We start from the raw sequence: 23,260 nt of genomic DNA, 5'->3' as shown, positions 1-23,260 counted from the left end.
GCTGACTGACTTTTTTCATACTATTTATTAGTCCATTATTTACACACTGAATTGTCGACGGATTTTTCCGTTATTCTCCGATCATAACAAGGAGCATATGGCGGGTGTGTCCGGTCGACAGGGGATGCTCACTCCTCCATGGCACCTGATTTCACCTATGAAGTTTTAGATGTCGGTCTTTGCTCTGCTCTTATTTAATGGACTTTTGAGCTCGAATACTGTTCGTTATCTCCACATATTTCATTTAAAAGCTCTATCTCGTTTTCTGATTAATGATTCTCTATCTTCTGTGATCCATGGTAATCTTTCTTTGTTTTTACACAGTTTTGTTGGCGTGTGATCTACTGTTTTCCGAATACCTTGTTTGAACTTTTCCGTGAACACCCAACACAATAACCAGTACTCTCAGCTTTCATCATTTCTGTATCAATTAGGGTTTGGATATCTTCCTCATGTTGTTCCAATATGCCTTCTTGTATAGAGTGATATTTCTCTTGGTTTTTGCTTCTTTTCCATTTAGATCTAGCTCTAGATAGACTCTAACATTGACTGATGTAGCCCAGTCAAATTTTTCCGTAAAAATGGGAACCAACTGCAACAGTTTTAGAACTTAGCTTTTATCAGTCTATAAGATGATTGAATAAATAAATATTGATGTCATTATTAGGAAGTATATCACTATGATTAAATGAAGTAAACAGAATCAAATGAAAAATGTTAAGTAGAAACTTCTATCTCGTTTTGAAATAATATAAGTAGGAAATTAAACGTAAATGATCTGAAAAAACAAATTTTGGTTGCTATGTGTGTTGGTTGCCATGGAAACACAGTATAATTTGAGAATTTCAGATTCTTTTGAATACTTTACCTTATCAAGGACTAGGGCAACCAAACTGAACACTTACACACAAAATGTACAGGCCCGTAGGAAGCAATTTCAGTTTGGGGGGGGGGGGGCACAGCCATTTTAGTTAGAGGGGCACTATCAACTACCAAAAATTCTTTGACAAGCAAAAAAAAAAAAAAAAAGGTCATCAGACGTTTTTATTGAGGGGGTACAGGCATATAGTAGCTATGTTTTCTATAGTAATCTATATATCGGCAAAATTATTGGGGGCACAACCCCCCCCCCCCCCCCGGTTCCTACGGCCATGATGTATACTGTTGCAACTAATGCTATAAAGAAATTATTTGGAAGATTTATACAAATAGGTGGTAACCATGGATACATTTGAAATGGATTTTATATGAAGAAAAGGCTCAATATTCACTGACGATAAGTATAGCATGGCTAAACTCAATCACCAACAGTAGAAAAAAACAATAAAAAAAATGTTTGAATTAATATATTAAGGGAACAGGGGACTCCCTCCCCCTCGAATTTTCAGAGATTATTTTTTACGTAAAAGTAACGGAAAAAATGGAACCCACGGAAACACTGATCCCTCTTGAAACAGTAAGGAGAGGCCTGTAATTGAAGAAAGTCAAGGAAAATTTCTTCTCTCCTCCTTTGTATTTCATCAAACCCTTGACAGAATTTTGAGTCCTCTGGGAATATCTCTTGACACGGGTTTGATAAAAGGGCTTTTACGCTCCATATGAAGAAACCACGCCCTCCAGTGTGATTAGAACATAACAGTCAATATTGCTTGACGGAGGGTGATATTCCCAAAAAATATTATATATATTAATATATATAAATTATTCCAAAACATTTTCAGTGTTACCCTCAACTACATGCAATATTATAAAGATATCACACCTTTTTAGGATAACATCTGAAATTGTTATCCCTTGAAAACCATTGTTGACCGAGGCGCAGCCGAGTCAACAATGGTTTTCAAGGGATAACAATATCACATGTTACTCTAAAAAATCATGTAATATTTTTTTGAATGTATTTAGAATGCATTTAGAGGAAAATATGATGAAATGTAGATTGAAATGAAGATTCTGCGTTGTTATTAATTTTTATACTATTACCCATCGTCATGCATGTTAAACCGTTACTATGAAATGTTACCTGGAGGGCGTGGTTTATGCAGGCGGTAGATAATAATTACTTTTTAATAAATGTTTTTAAAACAATTATATAATATTACAATTCTTCCTTGAAATAATTACTACGATTGTTTTCTATTATTAGTCCCCTACCGATGTCCTTCTGTCATTCTGTTCCACTTGGTTTTCCGCACTTTTTTCCTAAACGCTTGCAGATATTGAGCTGAATTACGACCTTTTCAATTTTTAAGGGTTTTCTCAATTTTCTTCTAAACGCTTGAAGATATTGAGCTGATTTTTGGTATGTGACTTTACCTTGAATAGTTATAGATCAAGTTTGCATTTCGTTCCGCTTCATTGATTTTTGACGGAATTATGACATTTTCAATTTTTAACGGGAACCCGATTACACTTGTAGGTAGGGGACTAGTATTGCTAATGCAATTCTCTCAGAATGCTTGTTTGCCAGCATTTTCACTTATAACTGCTTTTAACTTTGTTTTTTTTTAATCAAAACGAATAAAATTATTGCTTTTCAATGCTTTGTTTCCATGGAATAATATGTACATGTAATACTTTTCCTAAATATTTTTATCATTACAATTATAGAAATTATAAGACTTTGGCTTCAATCTGGAAACGCCCACTTTCCTTTTTTCAATGTTGCTCAAATTTATAGAGTGACTCTGAAAGTGTTCCAAATGCTACTGTTTAAAGCATGTTCTTGGGAACACCTCTAGTACCAGTACCCATAAAATGATGCTCAAATTAGTGCCACCTCAGGCATTTTACTAATGACCGCATGAGAAATCTTGTAGATTGAAAAAAATTCGCAGGGAGAAATTGGGTTTTAAAGGATGGGTTTAAAATATTTTTTAAAAGTTAAAATTAAAAGCTTTTTAAAGATCAATTAAGTGTTTCTGTCTAAACAACTCCATTTGAATTAATTCTATGACTAAGCATGAGGCAGCTCTTGTACAAATGGTACATAGAGTCATTATAAAAAAAAGCTCAATATTGGCATAATGCTTGTTACTGTTCACAAAAGTACTTGGCTGTACTTTTGGAAGCAAAAAAATTGCTTGAATCATACAGCCCAAATTCAAGATCCGGAGATGCGAGCATGGATTTAAATATTAAATAGTTTCAACATTCAGACTATAAAATCAAATCCTATTCATTCAATCCCATCAAACATTTACCCTTGCCTTAAATTACATTTTCAAAGCAAATGTATAATTGGTGGTTTGTTTACACATTTCATCAAATACTGTAAGCTTAATCATTTCAATACATCATGTTTAATTACATTCTTAATGGACCCAGTAGAGAAACAACCCTCCCTTCATTCGCATCCTTGTGATAAAAAATAATAAAAGTTAATGTTGTAAAAAGATAAAAACTGTACAGTACTTTTTATGATAGATTTCTGTATACGTGACTATATATGCATGTAATATCTCTGATATACTTGTATGTACAAGCTTCCTTGCAGAGCTCTTAAAAAGGCTGTTTCATTTATTTTGTTGACAAATTGTGTTCCATACATTTTTTGTGTTTATGAATATATACTTTAGTTTCAGTGTATAACTAACACAAATATTAAAAATGCTATTCAAGTAAAACAAATAAAATAAATTTTGCACATTTAGTATCTTCACATATATTGTGATCACAAATAGCGTTCCATCCATTTTTGTGTCCATGAAGCTAGCTGTACATGAAAAACGCAAACAAAGAATAATTATTCCTTTTAAAACTAGAATAAAAATAAATTGTACTATTGATGGTTTTGTTATTTGTATGCATTAAGAAATCACCCAAATTCATGCCAACTGGGTCTAATTTTATGTTGAGATGGTAATATGTGGAAGTCAGACATCTTTATTTTGAAAATCAACATGATTTAATTATGATTGCATAACAAACAACAGACCGTCAAGGTCTTTGCAAATAACAATTTTAAGTTGACAGCTTAGTTTTGTTTGATTTTCTTTCAATGAAATTTAATATAGCAACTCCCCGTGGCCGAAAAAGACTTGATTTTGAGATGAAAAGGCCAAAGGTCAGGGTAAGAAATTTCATGCATTCTGTCTGTTTTGTTTCTGGACTATTAATTAACATGCCTTTGGGATTTTACCATTTTAGATCACAACTCCCTGTGACATTAAAAAGACCCCTATTGATTTTGAGGTCAAAAACTCTAGGTCAAAAATTTATATTTTGCAAAAATGCTTACTAGGAGATAAATTTAGATCTCTGAGTTTTTTCAATGAAGTTACATATTATGTTAACTTCTATTGACTTAAAGAAGATCTGTACTGATTTTAAGGTAACAAGGTCAAAGTTAAAGATCAGAAATAAATACAATGCAAAAATGTTTTCCAGGTGATAACTTCAAATTTCCTTGAGCTTTTTCTGTGTTTTTTTTTTCATCATTACGCCCATCGACTTTAAGAAGACCTTTTGATTTTTAGGTCAAAAGATCAAGGTCAAAAATTCGTATCTTGCAAAAAATTGTTTCCTGGTGAAAACTTTAGTTCTCTTTTGCAATGAAATTTTATACCTTTAGTCAATATGATTTAAGAAGATTTCTATGTAATTTTGATGTAAAAATGTCAAAGACCAATGTAAGAAATTTTATAATGCATACATAGTTTCAGATAATATCTTTTGTTCTCTGTACGTTTTTGTTTGTTTGTTTATTGTTTAAAGTCCCTCTCGAGAATTTTTCACTCATATGGAGACACCACCACTTGCCGATGGAAAGCTGCAAATTTTTACCCATGGTCGGCACTTAGGGCCATTGAGCAGTGAGGGATCTTTTTCGTGCCAGCACCTACTGCGACACGGGACCTCGGCTTATACGGTCTCATCCGAAGGACCGGTCTCCACGTCCCACAGTGGGATTCGAACCCTGTACGTTTTTGGCTAAATGCTGAAAGGTCAAGTTTGACCTTTTTTTTCTACATCTGCTTTTTTAGTGCTTCTACCCGCTCCTTTTTTCCTTAAGTAGGGTCACGAATTCTCTAAATTAGCTTGTTTTTATTGCGCGGGGTGGGAAGTGTTCATAATTAAGACGAAATCGAATAGTCGCCTCTATGATAAGGGATCAATATAATATTGAATGTAGACAAAGATAAACAATTATTCTGTTCAAACGACAAATATTCAGTCACATGATTTAAAACAAAGATTATAACAATGAATAACAAATGTTACAACCAAGTGTGAACACAGGCATACAAATAAGAAAAACAAACTTAAAATACAGATGAATTGGAAAATACAGTGTATCTGAAATCCTAAAATATCTTTTAATTAAGAGTTTTAATTTCTTTTTAGGGATTTATTTGCAAATGTAAATTAAGTTACATTGCTGACGTCCTTTCACATTGATTTTGTTCGTCAGTTGGTGACATAAACAGAATCTTATTCCAAACACAAAGATTTCTATAGTCAAAAACAATATCTTTCGCCAATGAGTATTCTCACATTTCGTTCCGCATTCCATTTTATGGTCTGGATGATTGTTGGAAATTTTGCTCCCGAGAAAAGTAAGATACTTAATCATGATTTTTTTTTACTTTTAAGATCGAGGCATATGAATATTAGCAGAATTGCTTAAGATGTTTTTTTCTTATCATATTCTCCCCGTCTGCTTGCTAAACAATGTCATATCAAGCAAGAATATCAAAAAATACAATGAAGGATTATTCGAAATTGAACGATAACAAAATTAAATCAAATAAATTATTTTTTTTTATTAAACATGAAAATAAGCGAGGTAAACTTTAATGGGGAAAATGATGTGTTTTGTCGGAATTTGCTGTGTGTAGCAACTTGAGAGACATGTATTAAAATGTATACAAGGCAATTATTGTTAGTATTCACCTAGTGTGTTGTATGATCAGGTCAGGAAATTTTGTTAAACCAGCATCACTGATTCTCCAGTAGCCTAGAGGTTTTTCAGTAATAGAGTACCATAGATAGGTGTGATTTCATTTTGTTAAAAAGTGTTGGTTACCTGTGCATAACTCACACTTTTCTATAAACTCAGCTCATCAAGCAACGACAAAAGAACCAACATGAAGACATATTTCTTTTTTTAAATCGAACAATCAGCCGGACTAGATAAACCAAATTCAAGAGGAAAGAGGATGTGTTTGTGAAACACTGATGCCCCCGTATGACAGCTTTAAGCGTTTCTCAAATGCAAGTCAAACGTAAAGGTCAAGGGATGAAAAACGTTGTTATCCAAAGAAAGGATTTGTTCTCAATGGATATACTTGTGAAATGTGAAAGCCCAAGTTCTATCCATTAAAAAGTTGTGGACAAGGTTAAAGTTTTTTAAATGTGGGTCAAACACCAAGGTCAAGGTCAAAGGGTCAAATTAAAGGTACCCAGGGAAGGCCTTGAAAGTGGGTCAAAAGGTCAATGTCAAAAGGTCAAAAATATTCATATCCATGAAAGTCTTATCACAATAAATACACATCTGAAGTATGGAAGTCCTAGCACCAATGTTCAAAAGTTATGGCCAAAGTTAAGGTTGGATAAATTCCTGCAAAATTGAGTCAAAGTTCAAGGTCAAGAGGTCAAATATGTTACATTGGTACCTAAAGAAAAAGCTTGTTACAAGAAATATACACGAGGAATATGAAAGCCATAGCTCCAACCAATCAAAAGTTATGGGCAATGTTCAAATTTTTGCGGACAAACAAATAAACAGACAGACAGACGGACAGAGCAAAAATATATACCCCCAAATCTTCGATTACGGGGGCATAAAAAATTATAAATCATAAAGAGCATCAGACGATCATTATCAGTTGAAAACCTGCATTTTAGACTTTTGTTAACAAATGAAAAACAAGTGCAGAAATCGTTTGACTGACTTTTTTTTTCCTAAAAATATTTTCATGACCATTGAGCCATTTTCTTAGTATTAGCATTGATGATATCATTCAAAGATATCCAATATTGTTCTATTTATAACCAACCAGGGAAATTTGGTATATAAAATCAAAAACATACTTAAATAATTGAGTTTTATTGCATCTATTCTAAATATACACATTCCTTTACTTATCATAAGTTTTAAATCATTATGGAAAAGATGGTCCTTTGTGCTTCCATGCACAAGGAGCAGAGGTAAAAGGAAAATAAACACATTACGTCAGTTTGGAAAAAAAGTTAGAATTATTTGATTTTGAAATTTTGAATATACGAAAAAAAACCAAAAATCGAACATGTCTTACTGAAAACAAGCACATTTTGCAAGAACACATGTCAGTTAAAAAATTCGTACATGTAATAGACTTGGATATGATCAGTTCTACAAAACTATGGTACAAGTCACTTACCCCATAAAATATTGTTGATTTTGTGCAGATACCTAATGGCTGTGGTCATTATGACTAGCTCCCTAGTGTCATTATGACCACGCCCATCGGGTATGTACATGTAGTAGTTTCCCCATATAATATTGTTGGTTATGTGCATATGACTTGTATTATTGAAAAATATGCTTGACTTCAATGAGCCAGGTTGGTATAATCTTAATTTTGTCGCATATTCAAAATGTGAAAATGAAATGATTCAAACCTTTGTCACCTTTATTCCAATTCCTACAATAATTTCAAACATTTATGCAATATAAAACTCAATTATTTAAGCACTTTAATTGATTTTCTAGATTTCTTGGTCCGTTATTAATAGAACAAAATTGGAACCATTTAAGAGATACCATCAATGCCATTACCAGGCAATATTCTCAATACTAAGGTTTTGTCTTCATCAATACGAAAACCAAGAGAATTGTTTTTTAAGATAACTTTTGCAGTTTTTCTGCACTTTTTTTTGATTTGTTAACGAAGTTTCACGTTTAGATTGATTGATTTATTGTATGTCATTTAACGTCTCGCAACGTTTAGAATGTAAGTTTTCAATTAATAACGACTTTTCAATGCTTTTCTTCTCTTAAATTGGGTAAACCTAGTAAAGATGATTTTTTTAACTTAAAAATTGGCTTGGGTCTTTGCAATGTTCTTTTGTCTCGACTCTATGGGCTGAGTGGTACAAAGAACCAATCCACATGCATTAAAAGGTCATTTATAATTGAAAATTTACATTTTAGACGTTGACCTTCGTTAACAAAGTGAAAAAACACAATTTCTTTTTTTCATTCTTTTAAAACTTTTCTGATGGTTTTCAATTCAAGTAAAGACATATTTTAGCATTGGCAATATTTTCTGATAATGGCATTGTTGGTATCAATTAAATGATTCCAATATTGTTCTATTTATAACAAATAAAAAAAAAAGAGGATAAAAAAATGTACTGAAATAAAAGAACTTTATATTGTACAGTAAAACTTGTTTTACATGGCCACCTTAGGGAAATTTTGAAAGTGGTCACTTAGGACAGTTTGCCCTCGAAATAACCATTCAAACAATAAATGAACAAAGTTTAACGTTACAGTTAAATTAATCAATAATCAGGAGAATAAAATAAATGAACCTTACTGACATTTTTTCATATTTATGCATAATAATTCATGTACATTTATCATTTAATTGAAGAAAAAAAATCTTTTAAGGTGTGTGGGTGGGTGGGTTTGCGCTTGTTTCTGTTCATACACGTCAGATAAAAAGTCACTACATTTACATGGTGTTGTATTGAAATTGAACAAAACCCTTTTAATTGTCAATTAAAGATATATATATATATATATATATATATATATATATATATATATATATATATATATATATATATATATATATATATATATATATATATATATATATATATATATATATATATGCGGCTCACTAAGGTAAATTGATATGTTTCTTTTCTTAGACCCCCACCCACCCCACACCCTGCACACAAACACGCACACACACACACACTCTCTCTCTCATTCACACACACACACACACCCTCTCCCTCACATACACACAACTCACACACCCACACTATAGGATGGTAAAAAATTAAAAGACAAATATTTCAGCCAGAATTTGTCACTCCCCCTTAAAATTCTGTTTCATTATGTTCAAGCAATGATCAGCACATACATGTACTCAAAGTCCTGTTTAATCGGCAGTTTACTTACTTAGTGAAGATATGAGACTAAGCTTAATGAGCAACAAATCTGATTTCTACAAAGAATCAAAATTTAATGGGGTTAAGTATGCCACACAGTAAACATTTTAAATAATGATGAATGAAAATCCTAAATTTACATAACACTAGGTTTAAGAATTAATTTCTTATCATTGTTGTGTTAATGACTGGTGCAGCCTGTCATATTTCAATGTAAAACAAAACTCTGCAGTTGGAAAATTGATTCAGTAATTTCTAGATCATTTCCACCGTATCAAACTTAATCCCAGAAAAGTGAGAACTCTTTTGTCAGTTGCATGGGGTACTCCTCCCCCCCCCCCCCCCCGCCGTTTTATAAATTAACAATATTTAATTTAATATCTAGATTAGTTCGAAATACCGGTATACAGCTGAACTCTAAATAAAAGACACCAAAGAGTTTGACATTTCATATTTGGATGTTTTACTAGAGAAAGGCACTGATGACACTTATGGTGATGACTTCAAATTTTCTATCGTAAACTTCGCTTATTTATGTAGCAATATACCATTATCACCTGCATATGCTCCCAGTGGATTCGGTACGCAAGAGCATGTTCTACGTACGAATAATTTCTAAAACGAGGCAGCCTATTGAGAAATAAGTTGATGATACAAGGATATCATCATAACAATCTCGTTTAAGGTCAATATTTTGCAAATGTTATGGTCGATACAATGATCTTGTTTGCAAATAAGAACTTTACTTAAGTCGAAGCTTGGCTAACGTTTTTCGTACAAATTAATGCCTTTATTTTCACCCTGAATGGTCTACGGATTTTCCCGTATACTCGATCATGGAGCACACAGCGGACGTGATTAGCCGACAGGGGATGCTTACTCCTCCATGACCACTAATTCAAACTCTGTTTTCAGAGATCTATATTGGCTTTATCTCATCATTGTATTGTTTAAACGAGCTTTAGAGAATCATCACTGTTCGTTATTTTTACATTTTTCCTTTCAAGTTTCTCAGTAATATATTCTTTTGAGCAGCGGTTATTTTTCTATGAATATTAAACACATTTAAACTTTATTATGTTAAAGTACTTTTGATTGATTGATTGATTGATTGTATGTTGTTTTACGTCCCATTCGAGAATTTTTCACTCATATAGAGACGTCACCATATACCGGTGAAGGGCTTCAAATTTTGACCTTTACTCGGCACTCAGGCCCATTGAACAGTGAGGATTCTTTATCGTGCCAAAGTCTGCCGTGCCACGGGGCCTCGATTTCTCATCCGAAGCACCCGCAACTTTCACTTCAAAGTGCTGAGCGTATTGCGAAGGAACAGTTTCCACCCATTTTTTATCGACTTAGGTCAGTCGCGGCCGAGATTCGAACTCACGACTTCCCGATCACGGAGCGAGCGCTCTACCGACTGAGCAACCGTGAACGGTAAAGTACTTTTGATAAAAATGCTATTAAAATGTTCTTAAAGGCAGAGATTTTAAGCACCGCCTTCAAAAAATCCTGGTCTGTGTACCTCTGTCAATCAAGTGCATTAAGGTACATCATTGGGTGCTAGAACTTGATTGACATTTACTTCCTAGTCCCTGTGTATACCCTGTACACATTGTTTGGCACTCGTGGTGACGTCAAATTAACTTTTGATCCTTTGAGATTTACCACACATGGTATAATCAATAGAGAAACTGTATTACTATGGGATTTTTAGCTTGATAATATATACATACAAACCTTAGTACTTGAAATAATTATGATATTCTTTATGATAATATATATCAAAAATAAGTATAACTTTCTTTCAAAGCCCAACAAATACTTTAAATAATATTATTTTAATGGGTGGAGATGCTTTTTGACACACATTCAATTACAAATTAATAAAAAATTATTGACATTAAACTTTATTTCCAACTTTTTATTTCTAATTTAAAATCATCTCAAAAAAGTAAAAAAAAAAGTATAAAAAAAAAAAGGGAAAGTTTGACTTCTTGGGTATTCTACTGTGTATTAAATCACTTCCTGTGTATAGAGATTGGGAGACAAACGACCACAGGTAGACTTCTAGCCCTCAAGGCATTCACACCTGTACAAAATAAGCCCCTCCCTCACCTGGAATTTACCACCCGGTAAAAAATCTCTGCCTCTAATTAGAAAATATAACATGTTATATATGTGTATTGCGTGTAAGTAAACTCCTAATGTTTCTTAAGTTTGTCTATTGGCATAGAGATCATGTATAATGAACTGCAGTACTTAACACATAACAAATATACTGATCCTAACAAACTGCTGCTAAATACTACATGTAATAGAAATTTAGAACATTGATCTCATTTGTTTGCAATAGCAAAATATTCCAGAACAAATAACTTTAGTACGGCTAGAAAAAAAAATGTTTGGATGTTGAAATATTAAACATTTACACAAATATTAAGGTTCTATATAAACCGAATCACGAAATGAAATATACAAAGTGGTCTTGTTTGCTTTTTAATGCAAACAAAAGTCTATACTGACACTCTGGTGCTGTATATTTATTATACAACAAGATGACTTATGAATATTTACACAAATAAACACGCTGGAAATATAAGAAAGATTAATCGACGCATTGCAGGTCAACGATACCTTACCAAATTATTGTTTCAAATAAAGAATGGAACTTAATTAAACTAAATATGGTGAACGTAATGGACATCGATCAATCTTAAAAATCATATTAAATATATACGAAGTGTGAACAGGGGAAAAAACCACCGGACCTTGGAAACATCAGAGGTGGGATCAGGTGCATTGGAGGAGTAAGCATTCCCTGTCGACCGGTCACGCCCATCGTGAACACTCTGTATTGATCAGTTAAACAGAGTAATCTGCTTTCATTCAAAATAAGTAAAAAAACTAATAGTCTTACATATATGCATATCATCTACATGTATTAATATAAAAAAGTTAATGTGCATTAATTTTCAGTAAGCAAGAAATCGTTATATTAGACCCGGAATAGTCCATTTCTACTATCAGAGGTGAAATAGGATAAATACTCGTCCATTATTTAATGAAGATGTTAAAATATGATTAACCTTCAAAGGACATTGTAAAATATAATTAAATTTAATGAAGTGATTACCTACGAGTAGCTTTAAATTTGATAGATTCAAGCCATTATTTTAAACTTAAGTTGAAACCATGTAACCTTAAGCTTATCTAAGACACCAGCTGAAATAAATCAAAATCATTATATAAGACAATGGGTACACACAAATAAACCTTTAAGTTATTATAAAAGATTTGAGGAAAAGAAGTAAACCCTGAATAGTTATCAAAGACAAGACAAGAAATGAAAGAAACCCTTAGCACGTGTTAATACTAAAGCAAAATAAGATAAAACCTGTAGGCCTAAAGTAACTGAAATACATTCATAGTCAGTATCCAAGCCTAAGTTAGGGTCGATTTAAGATAAATACCTAAACGTTAAGAAAGCCATAAGCTAAAATAAACTCTAAACATAAATCTTCAGTCATTTTATGAGCTGAGGCTGAAATAAACAGTCAGTCATTAACACTAGAGATGAAATTTTTACTGAAGTTTCACCTGTATTTCCTTTACTTCAGCAAATATCTTTTATTTTATAGTCAGAATTGATCCTTGTTTGGGTATTACTACTCTTAATACGTTTTATGTGCATTTTTTAAAGAATAAAATGTCTTCCCTATGCGGGTTATAGATTTTTTCTGTAACAGCTGCAACATGAATTCCGTACTAACAAAGAAAGAAAGATATTTTATTGTTTATATTTATATCTGTACATTGTATAAATAATCATAAAGTAGGATTAAGTACGTTGAATATTATACTATTGAAATGTACAACATTGTATGTTTCGTTGATGGAACAGCCGCTGCTCAAGAAATCTATACATGTAGTTTGCTTATTGGCGTTTACTGACTGATTAACAACCATGGTTTTCATATGAAATAAAGGAGATAATATTTAGTGGATGTAAATATATATATTTTTGAACCTTTTATTATTTTCTCTTAGCCTATGCATGTGACAGCCATTTGGTGAAGAATGTAGCTGACGATAAACTAACTGCATCTAGTATCTTCAGCAAAAAGTATCCTGCCTTTAAAGCCAGACTGTCTAATGCAGAAGGCTGGAGTCCTCTGCCATCACAGAAAAATCCATGGATACAGGTTCATGTTTATTTTCTGATACAGAAAGGTTGTTTGAATATTTGGATTAAAATTAGATGCTTCTTTGGGTGAATTCAAAGTCAACGTCATTATTCAGTCTGTATAAAAAGCAAGAAAAATATTTTAACAGATCATCTTTATTTGGTTGAAATATTGTAGAGACCAACCTACTATTGCTGATGAAGCATACCCACACTGATTCAAATTTAAAGCTAGAAATGAAGATCAAGAATCACTGCCTTGTCCCCTCCTTTTCAATTCTGAGAAAGAAAAATATAATATCGTTTCATAGATTTTAGTAATATTGTATGTGAACCTATTTTTTCCAGAGGATATCACTCACTGGATAAACTTTTCAAAGATTCCGATGCCAGTCGATTATTATAAACGCATACATAAATAAAATATAGAGATAAGGAACAGTAATCAAGGTCAAAAATCCATTGAAACAATATAAATCGGGAGCAGAACAAACACGGAGCATCTAAATACATCAGAGGTGGGATCAGGTGCCATGCAGGAGGAAGCATCTCCTGTCGACCTGTCACATCCGCCGTGTGTTCATTGTCATGATTGGACAAATGGAAAAATCCGTAGTCGATTCAGTGTTTAAATAATACTAAGTAGTATAAAAAGGACAGTCAGCATTCCATTTAATGATTAATTGTAATTACTGACAAGGTCATTGTATCGACCATGGAACTTGCGAAATGATGACTTTAAACGAGGCTGTTGATATTCTTGTTTCTTCAATTTGTTTGTCCATAGCTTGCCTCGTTACATAAACAATTCTGTATGCAGTTGCAAATGATTAAAATCATGACCTCGAATTCTCACAACCCTTCTGTATAAATTCCCTGCCAAAATGATGTAAAAAATAATGCAAATCTATGTTTCACAGGTCGACTTTGGAAGAGAAATGATGATCATAGCGGTGCTAACAAAAGGAATGGGAGGATTAAGAGAATGGGTGAAAAAATTCCAAGTCAAATACAGCAACACAAATTTATCATGGACAATAGTGCAGAATGGTTCTTCAAATGTAAGTCAAAAGTACAAGCCTACACTCCCTTAGCTCTTATTATCCACTAGGTTAGATAAAAGAAGTCGTTGCCTTTCAATAAAAAGACGATTCATAAATTCTTCAAATTAGTTCAGTTTCGGTCATGTGGAATAATTTTTATAACAAATATGAAAATATTGATGAAACATTTAACGTTTCCAACAGTAGTCAATACAATTCCACTGCTAACATTCAGAATAAATCATATTAAGATTTACTTTGGAGAATATACACGTACAATATGCTAGAACTAGAGAGTTGAATTTTAGGATGTTTTTCCTCACACTATCTGTCCACAAAAATAAAAAAAATACAGCTTTAATAGATTTTTGAAAAAAATGTCCTAATTCCACAAAAAAGTTCTTGATTAACAATCACAGTAATATAAAAAAATAATAAGACATTGATTTGCTGTCGCAAATTTACCAAAGTGTATAAGAAATCTAGGAATATTTTGTCAAAAAGGGTCCTGCGGAATTCATTTTTGATCAGCAACTAAATTCTATACAGTACTCTACCAAATGAGCGTCATATAAGTTATAAAAACCTGGAACATACACATTTTATGGATATACAGTAAAAAATATATATAACTCTCAGAAAAAGGCATCATCTTACAAAACTCAAACATATTTTTTAACTCCTCTATAACCAATAATGCATTCAACTACCAGATATTTCAAGGAGAAAAAAAGAGATGAAAACAAAAGAGTTTTTTCAAAAAGTTACACGGAATCATATGCAACAAGGTTTTATTTCAAAATAGTGCACAAAACTCTTTGGATTGGACCAAAAAGCTAGAGGTTTGATAAAAACATATTTCATAGCCTTGCATATTTCTACTGTGGACAAAATATGTCATTGTTTATGATGCATTTTAACACTTATAGAAGAGTCGTCCTCCTTAATATTATAATGAACTAAACAGAAATTTATTCCTATGTTCACGCCACATATTGTCGCCAATTTCGTCAATTTGATACGGTGACATACTTAACATTAAAGCTGAACACGTTTCGTAAAAGACAGAAATCTATGTTTGTCCGCCATATTATTCTGCATTTACCGATACCTGGACGCCCCTATATAAGCCATTCACTTGGTCACGGTTCAGTGCAATCATTTTCCCTGTATGGATGGACGTATTCTACATAGGCTATTGTTAAACTCTCGTAAGCGACAAAAATTACTACTGAAAATCATTTTTTATTGGCGAGAACTTTATTTTCGCGTAATTACACATTCTCACGTAAATTTGTATTGGAAAGATTATATACAACAAGAACCATAGCTCGCGAAAATTCTGTCTCGCTTCTAAATACCAAATAGCTATCTCGCAAAAATAAGGTGTCACGAAAATATAGTGATCTACAGTATGTGCTTTATCCAAGGCAGAAGAGAAAATTACCAAAGAAACTTACAATTATCTGTAATATAAGATTCGAAATATAAAAGATAGAGAAACCTTGTTATCTATTAATGTAAAGGCTCTGGATCATTTTTACTTTCGCGAATTAATTATTACAGTAACATTTTAAAATAATACAGTTTGTAATTACAAATATTTTTATGCAATATTTGGATTTTTTCTGGAAAACAGAGAACAAGCGATTTTATGAAGTAGCGATATGAAAATATGGCAGATAAAGTTTGTGTTCTCCGTGAAAGGAAGATATAAATTGATAAAATGAGGGATAAGACTGAATTTGGAATTTGTATCCTTAAAGAAATGGAAAAAAAAGTATTAAACTCGATTGCTAAATAGAAATTATAATAGCACGAGAAAAATTTATAATTATTGAAAAATATTTCATTTCGTCTCCTAATAATCAATATTTGAAACAAACAATTTCAGATCCTTGATGACCAACTTTCAGGAATCATATGTTGAAGTGACAGTCTTTCTCATTATTATTACGAATCATTGTTTGTCCAAAATCAATAAACAATAATAATTTTCAATGAGTGATTTAATTCTTTTAATGTTCTTTTCTTTTATATTGATTCAGTGTCAAAGTTCTAACATTCAAGATGGAATTCTACAAGGTATAATTATGCACCTCCAACTACCTATAATCGTTATTATGGATTTCAAGTTCACATTCTCAGTCACAACTAACAATGCTGTTACAAATTCAAAACGAGAAAATATTGGTTTCGGACACTCACTAATGCTGGCACCTGTGAAATGGTTTGTCAAATTTGTATTTTTTCTAAAACAGCAAAATAGAAATCAATTTTCATACAGCAAATTTATCAATTAGTTAAGCGTCTAAATTCCTTTCATACCCAAAAAGTGCTCAACATCAAAGCATTACATATAAACTACTGTTTACATCGTGTTTTTCATGTACTCACTTTCGAATAACGCATAAAGGGCTAGAAGACTAATTGGACAGGTTAGAGGATATCTAACTTTAATAAAACGTTATTTAATACTAAGGAGGCAAACAATGTACTTTGAATAAACAATTTCCAAGGAAGTTGCCAATAACTAGCAAAACCATTTTGTAGGTGCTACAACCGGTTTCTGTAAAAAAGGCGACTATTTAGTTCTGTAAATATGAAAACCAGTTTACATCTATGAGACTATTGGTTTCTGTAACTAATACGAGAAAAATATGAAATTAACATTTGTGTTATAAGGGATCATAGTGTTTATAGCTTATAGTCATTTTGGTCATTTCTTCAAGCAATTTACAGATATTGTTGTTTTTTTTTTACCAAAATTATTTAGTTACACGGTAAAAACGAGCCAGACGATGACACCAAATTATCCAAAATCAAACATATGCAAGTGCGTATCAACGAATATTGTGATAGCTGTAATTTTTCGTCCAAGTAGCGATCAAGCTTTTTTAAAAGAAAAAAGAATTTATAATGAAGATATTTTTCCTTGCAAAACATGTTTATTCAGAACACTGTTTGCTTCTTGTGTTGAATTGCACTTAATTAAAGCTAGATTTATCCACTAACATGTCCAATAAGTAGGCTGCATCTGGTCTCTATATGGCAATCAAATATGAGAACACTATGCTGAAATATTCCATACAAGTTCATTATCGGAATTTAGTATCTGTCCACGACAAAGGAAGAAAATGTGTTAGGGGGACTTACAAAAACCTGGTTCCCAGAACGCCACTTACATTTCAGGCAGTACCATAACCATCTTCTGGAAGATGACCGGGGATGCCCGGTAAATGTGCAATAAGGTTTCGGAATTTTTAGGATTCAAATGGGGGTCGAAAATGACGTTTTTCTACTAAGACCTGGTTCCCAGAACTTCTCTTAAATTTTACGCAATAACCTAAAAATCTTTTGGGAGATGGTTGGTGGTGTCCTTTAGATGTGCAATTAGGTTTTTAGAATCTTCATTTTCAAGTTTGGTCAAATTATGATCCCCAGGGGTTTGGAGCACATTAGAGAGTCAAAGTTTTTGCAGAAGAATATATAGGATTCATCTTGAAAAATCTACTGCTCAAGAACAGCAAAGCCATGATTAGTCATATTATTATAGAAGCATCCTCGGGTAGTGTAGACTCATATTTGTTCAAATTTACGGTGGATAGGGTGGGGCCACAATGAGCAATCAAAGTTTTACATAGGAATACATAGGGAAAAAAATCTTTGAAATTCTTCTGTTAAAGAACAGCAAAGCCATGCATAGTAATATTGAGATAGATGCATCCTGAGGTAGTGTAAATTTAAGTTTACCCTCCCTCCCTTAAAACTTTTCAATACTGAACTGATCTCTGCTTCTTCCAAGCCAGTGTGCTCCGGTGAGCAATGTGGCCCATGTTTTATTTACACCCTCGGGATCAAATGGGAGTGGAGAGAGAGAGAGAGAAAGAGAGAGAGAGAGAAAGAGAGCAAAGAAATTCACTTTTATAAGGATAACCACTTCTGTCCCAACCAGGGGATGAACTCTCGACCTACTCGACCTGCGGAAATTATCTCTTAGCAGTACAGGAACAGCGCGCTAGACCGCTCGGCCATCTAGGCAAGTCCAAAAACTTGCTTTGTCGATGGAATTCTCGCGGAGCTGTCCTATACCACACGGTCATTGTGAATGGAAGTGACGTTATTTGAACATTTGTTTTATAAGAGGATCGTTACCGATACATATTGTAATGAATTAATTTTATTTTAAAGCACGTTTTACAAAAAGGTTACTTTTGATCTCAGTCTCACTTTCATCTATTAATTCCTGAGACTAAGATCAAAAGTAAGTCTAAGTTTTATGTTCCCGGAGCCAGTTCTGTCGATCAAAGGACTTCCTAGAGTATAATGTCTGAACTCTCCTGTAAAAAATCAACAATAGATAAAAGTTCTCCTGTTGTACAATACTTTCTTTTGAGATTATTTCCATGAGTGGGTCTTCACTCCATTTTTTGAGAGATAATACCCAAAGAATGCATTTTTCTATATACAAAACATGGAGGAAAGACCCACCATACCTTAAACAATACATTTCTATGACACAACATTCGTATTTTTCTGAAAAATATAAGATTACAACACTTTTTTGAAATCAGTAGAATGATACTCGTGATGACTTTAACTTTTCAATCGTCAACTTCCCTTACTTATGCTCTTATAAACCCTTATCACCTGCATATAGAGTGTATATCTCTCATTTAACTGTTCTACTTATGAACAGTTTCTGAAACGAGGTAAGTTATTGACAAACAAGTTGATGAAACAAGAATATCAACAGTCTCGTTTAAAGTCATCATTTCTTAAGTTCTATGGTCGATACAATGACCTTGTCAGTGAATACAATCTATCATTAAATCATATGCTGATTAACGTTTTTCATATTAATTGTTAGGCCATTATTTACACACTGAATTGTTGACGGGGTTTTCTATTATTTCCCGATCATGACAAAGAGTACACGGCGGATGTGACCGGTCGGCAGGGGATGCTCACTCCTCCATTGGCACCTGATCCCACCTCTGATGTTTTTGTTTTTGCTCTGCACCCGATTTGTATTGTTTTAATGGACGTTGAGCTTGAATACAGTTCGTTATCTCCATATTTCATTGCTCAGAATTTTAGATTGTCCTATTTGAATAATGGAAGCACATGGCATACTTTTTTCAGCTGATCTTCAGAATCAGAACCTAAGACTAAGACATAACCAGGACTGGTTCCTGACTATTGACAGTTTTAATGCCGATTTATTTTATGAATTTCACAGACTATTTCAAAGTCTATCGTACTCAAATAAAGATTTTGCTAGAAGCGTTGTGTTTATCATCATTATGCAAAGTAATGTTCCAATACGCTGCTTGCATGTCAAGGTTACTGTATACAGAATAATTTTTCCCTAATTATTTTTGCCTGCTCGTACTTGAAAGCAATTTTACTGTTTTTATGCGCCCAGATACAGTTGTGTTAAAGCGATAATTCCGTTTTTTAATTCCCCCGTTTCGAATTCACGCTCTTGCGACGAGAGCGAAAATAAAACGGATGCAAAAATTTCTCTTTTTCTAGTACTTAAAATTCTCCTCCATCAATTGTATCTATATTGTTATTGATCTGACGTAAAATAAGAGCGTCTTTTGGGCTCAAAAATCTGTACAATATTGTTTATTGCCATAATTTTTATAACAACGATCCGAACCCTAACTGATGAAGAGTTCAAAAATACCCTCTAAAAGCAGATCTATTTTTTAATTTTTATGAAGCAGATTTTTTTCATAAACTTCTACATGAAAAGCAGAATTCTCCATCTTCTCACTTCGTAGCAATTTTACCCGTGCCTCAGTCTGACAGATTCTTTGATGCACTCTATACCTCGGTAATTAATTACACACTTGTACATAGCCGTATTCTACACTTCTCCACGAGAGAAATTCCGGTGCTGACAATCTTTATCTATATTCATTCCCCCATCCCTTTTCCATTCAGTTTGAGGTTTCATGTTTTGCAATTTTCAGTTTTTACGAAAATTTGACCAAGAAGCATAATAATTTTGCATTCCAAGTCATCCTTTTTCAAAATTATAGATCTTCATGTATAAGTATGAGCAATTTGACTAATAGTTTGCATTGATTAAATGTGAGATGTGATTTTTTAAGAGGTGCTTTTTCCTACCTCATAAATTACCCAACTGTTTATAATGTTCTGTTCTGCAAGATGCGAGTAATTGTTATACAATAATAGCTGACGGTTGATTAAAATGCACCAGTTGCTCTCTGCACATCCTAGTGATACTAGCTCAAACATAACGCCGTAAACGACAATTATTCAATATTATCTAAGGATATGTTACTCCCACATACCATGTTAACTTGTCTGGACAAAATTTACAAAATAAAAAGATATTCGATACTGAAAGTAGACAAAACTATATTACAAATATGAATAGTTCAACAGACTATCGACAGAAAGAACAAAACCACTGATCTATTATTCATAAGATGAATGTTTATTTTGCTAAAATTTTGAATGCCGTTTTCTTCAGTTATGAAGTACACTGTAAAGACAAACATTGAGGTCATTTTTATTAATTAGTTATTACAGAACAGTATTCTCCTATAATTAAAAAGTCTCATTTTTACGACTCTTATTTAAACTGAAAATTAAACAATTAAAGGTTGTAAATGTCAATCTGATTTTATATAGTACATAAACTAACTTATACATACATTCGATAGTTTTCACATTTTAATTTGCAGGAATTCAACGCAAATACTGACTCAACAAGTTTGGTAAGGAATGAACTTCCATTCGAAGTTAAATCTCGTTATCTACGACTCTATCCTATGGACTGTCATAACTACTGCAGCCTGCGATTTGATTTCATTGGATGTGAAGGTAATAACAGGGTCTTGAATCAAATTAACACACTTATGGCTGGATTAATTACTGGATATAGTTTTAATAATGAGAGATTTTGTGTGTGTCTGTTTGTGTGTGTGTGGTGTTTAATCACACTTTACAATAACAGTGCCTTTTCACGCCTCCATGTTCTCCATACACGTTTCTGACTTCTAAACAACATGGAGGACCATATAGATCTCTTATTAATAAAAAAAAAAATGATCTCGGAAATGAAGACACCACAGGGTCTGCCACATCTCTTTCAAATATGGATGTTTTACTGACTAAAGACGATATGGGCCAACAATAACAACCGAGATGACTTAGGTTTTCCATCGTCAACTTTCCCTATTTATGTAGCAATATTCCGCGATCACCTGCAAATGGTGTTAATGTCTCCCAATTTATTTAATATTCAATAGCATGCACTGAATACGATCAATTTTCAAACCGAGACAGGATACTGACAGATAAGTTTATGTAACAGGATTTCAATAACCTTGTTAAAGTTTCCATTTCGTAAAAAAATGATAATAATAATTATATATATAATATAATATAATAACCTAACATTGGGTTGTTGTTTGACTGACATATTTCATCCCAAATGTTAGAACTTGTCTTATGCTAAATTTGACTACAGAAAATTCTATTTACCTGATCAATACATAGGGCTCACAGCGGGTGTGCTTTGTTGACAGATGCTTACTCCTCCTAGGCACCTGATCCCATGTCTGTAATTTCCAGAGGTCCGTTTTATTTAGACCGATTGCTGTTCGTTATTTTCACTTTTTTCATTATAATATACCCTTATCACGGAAGGATATGTTTTTATTTTAGTGACAAAATCGGAAACTGAAATTACATCATCAATTACTCCAACAGCAGCGAAAACAACAACAACCAAAGCAGCAACAGCAATAGCAGCTACAGTATCGACAACTACCTCGACAGACGAAGTCGATAAAGTAACAGCTACGTCGACACAATTTCTTACATCGACACATTCTCCAGATTCAAGTACCATTATGTCGACATCTCATTGTCCGTGTGAATGTGTCAACGAACATCACTCTACTTTAACAAAGGCAGAACTCCGCGCCAGATTAGTTGGTATCGTACAGAACCTAACAGTTTCTAAGAAAACAACGTCTTTCTACAAAAGAAGTAAAATTTCTGCACAAGATAACAGACCGCAAGTATTGTACGTGGGATCTATAGGGATAGCTATTTTGTTTATAATTGTTAATTTAATTGTTCTACCGGACTTGTTTAAATTATTTCATTATTTATATCAAATGCGTAATTTATGAAGAAATGGTTGAAAATGCTGCATATTTTGATTAATCAAAAAATCAAAGTGGTTCGTAAAGCCGAAAAGACCTAATTCATATTTTAAAAATCTTTCTTTAAAAAAGTTTCGTAGATAATTAATTCATTTGATTACGTATCTAGCAAATCTAATAAAGAAAGATATACCAGTGTTATCATTTTATGTCAGTATGTTTCTTCTAAGTATAGGGAGAATATTAACATTTTTATTTTTAAAAATCCCAACATTCGTATTCACAAACAAAAATAACGTTAGATCCAAATGGAAAATAATTTTAAGTGTGAAGCGATGCTTACATTTTCAGAAAGTCGCCCGCGTGGCGCAGTGGTTAGAGCGTCTGTTCTAGAGTCGCGAAGTAAGGAGTTGATCCTTATGTCGCGGGTTCGAATCCCACTGTGGGACGTGGATACCGGTCCTTCGGATGAGACCGTATAAACCGAGGTCCCGTGTCGCATTAGGTGCTGGCACGATAAAGATCCCTCACTGCTCAATGGCCGTAAGTGCCGAGCATAGGACAAAATTTGCAGCCCTCCACTGGCAAGTGGTGGCGTCTCCATATGAGTGAAAAATTCTCGAGAGGGACGTTAAACAACATACAAACAAACAAACAAACAAAACATTTTCAGAAATGAATATTATTAAAGCCTGGCAGAACAATTTCTCGGATAATGTTTTATCATTTTTTTTTTAAAATTTTCTCTCTTATCAGAGGGC

At 33.1% G+C, this 23,260-nt stretch overlaps 1 protein-coding gene across 1 annotated transcript; it reads left to right on the top strand.

The window, feature by feature from the left end:
- Positions 1–12,370: 12,370 nt before the first annotated feature.
- Positions 12,371–22,526, top strand: LOC133181522 (lactadherin-like). The gene is made up of 5 exons (XM_061316009.1): positions 12,371–12,374; positions 13,165–13,319; positions 14,221–14,361; positions 21,069–21,207; positions 22,054–22,526. The coding sequence occupies exons 1-5, from the start codon at positions 12,371–12,373 to the stop codon at positions 22,524–22,526; spliced, it is 912 nt and encodes a 303-aa protein (XP_061171993.1).
- Positions 22,527–23,260: the final 734 nt, after the last annotated feature.

This window comes from Saccostrea echinata, unplaced genomic scaffold (genome assembly GCF_033153115.1).
Source record: "Saccostrea echinata isolate AGI-Se365-2 ecotype Australia unplaced genomic scaffold, CSIRO_AGI_Sech_v1 ptg000009l, whole genome shotgun sequence".
NCBI classification, from domain to species: Eukaryota; Metazoa; Mollusca; class Bivalvia; order Ostreida; family Ostreidae; genus Saccostrea; species Saccostrea echinata.
The sequence above is the reverse complement of the archived record's forward strand: the minus strand, read 5'-3'. Positions and strand labels throughout refer to the sequence as shown.

Bases quoted from the DNA above. Each gene is read 5' to 3' on its own strand.
- LOC133181522 (XM_061316009.1), top strand. The intron at 14,362-21,068 runs GTAAGTCAAAAG...TTTAATTTGCAG, and splicing joins TGCAGAATGGTTCTTCAAAT to GAATTCAACGCAAATACTGA. The intron at 21,208-22,053 runs GTAATAACAGGG...TTTTTATTTTAG, and splicing joins TGATTTCATTGGATGTGAAG to TGACAAAATCGGAAACTGAA.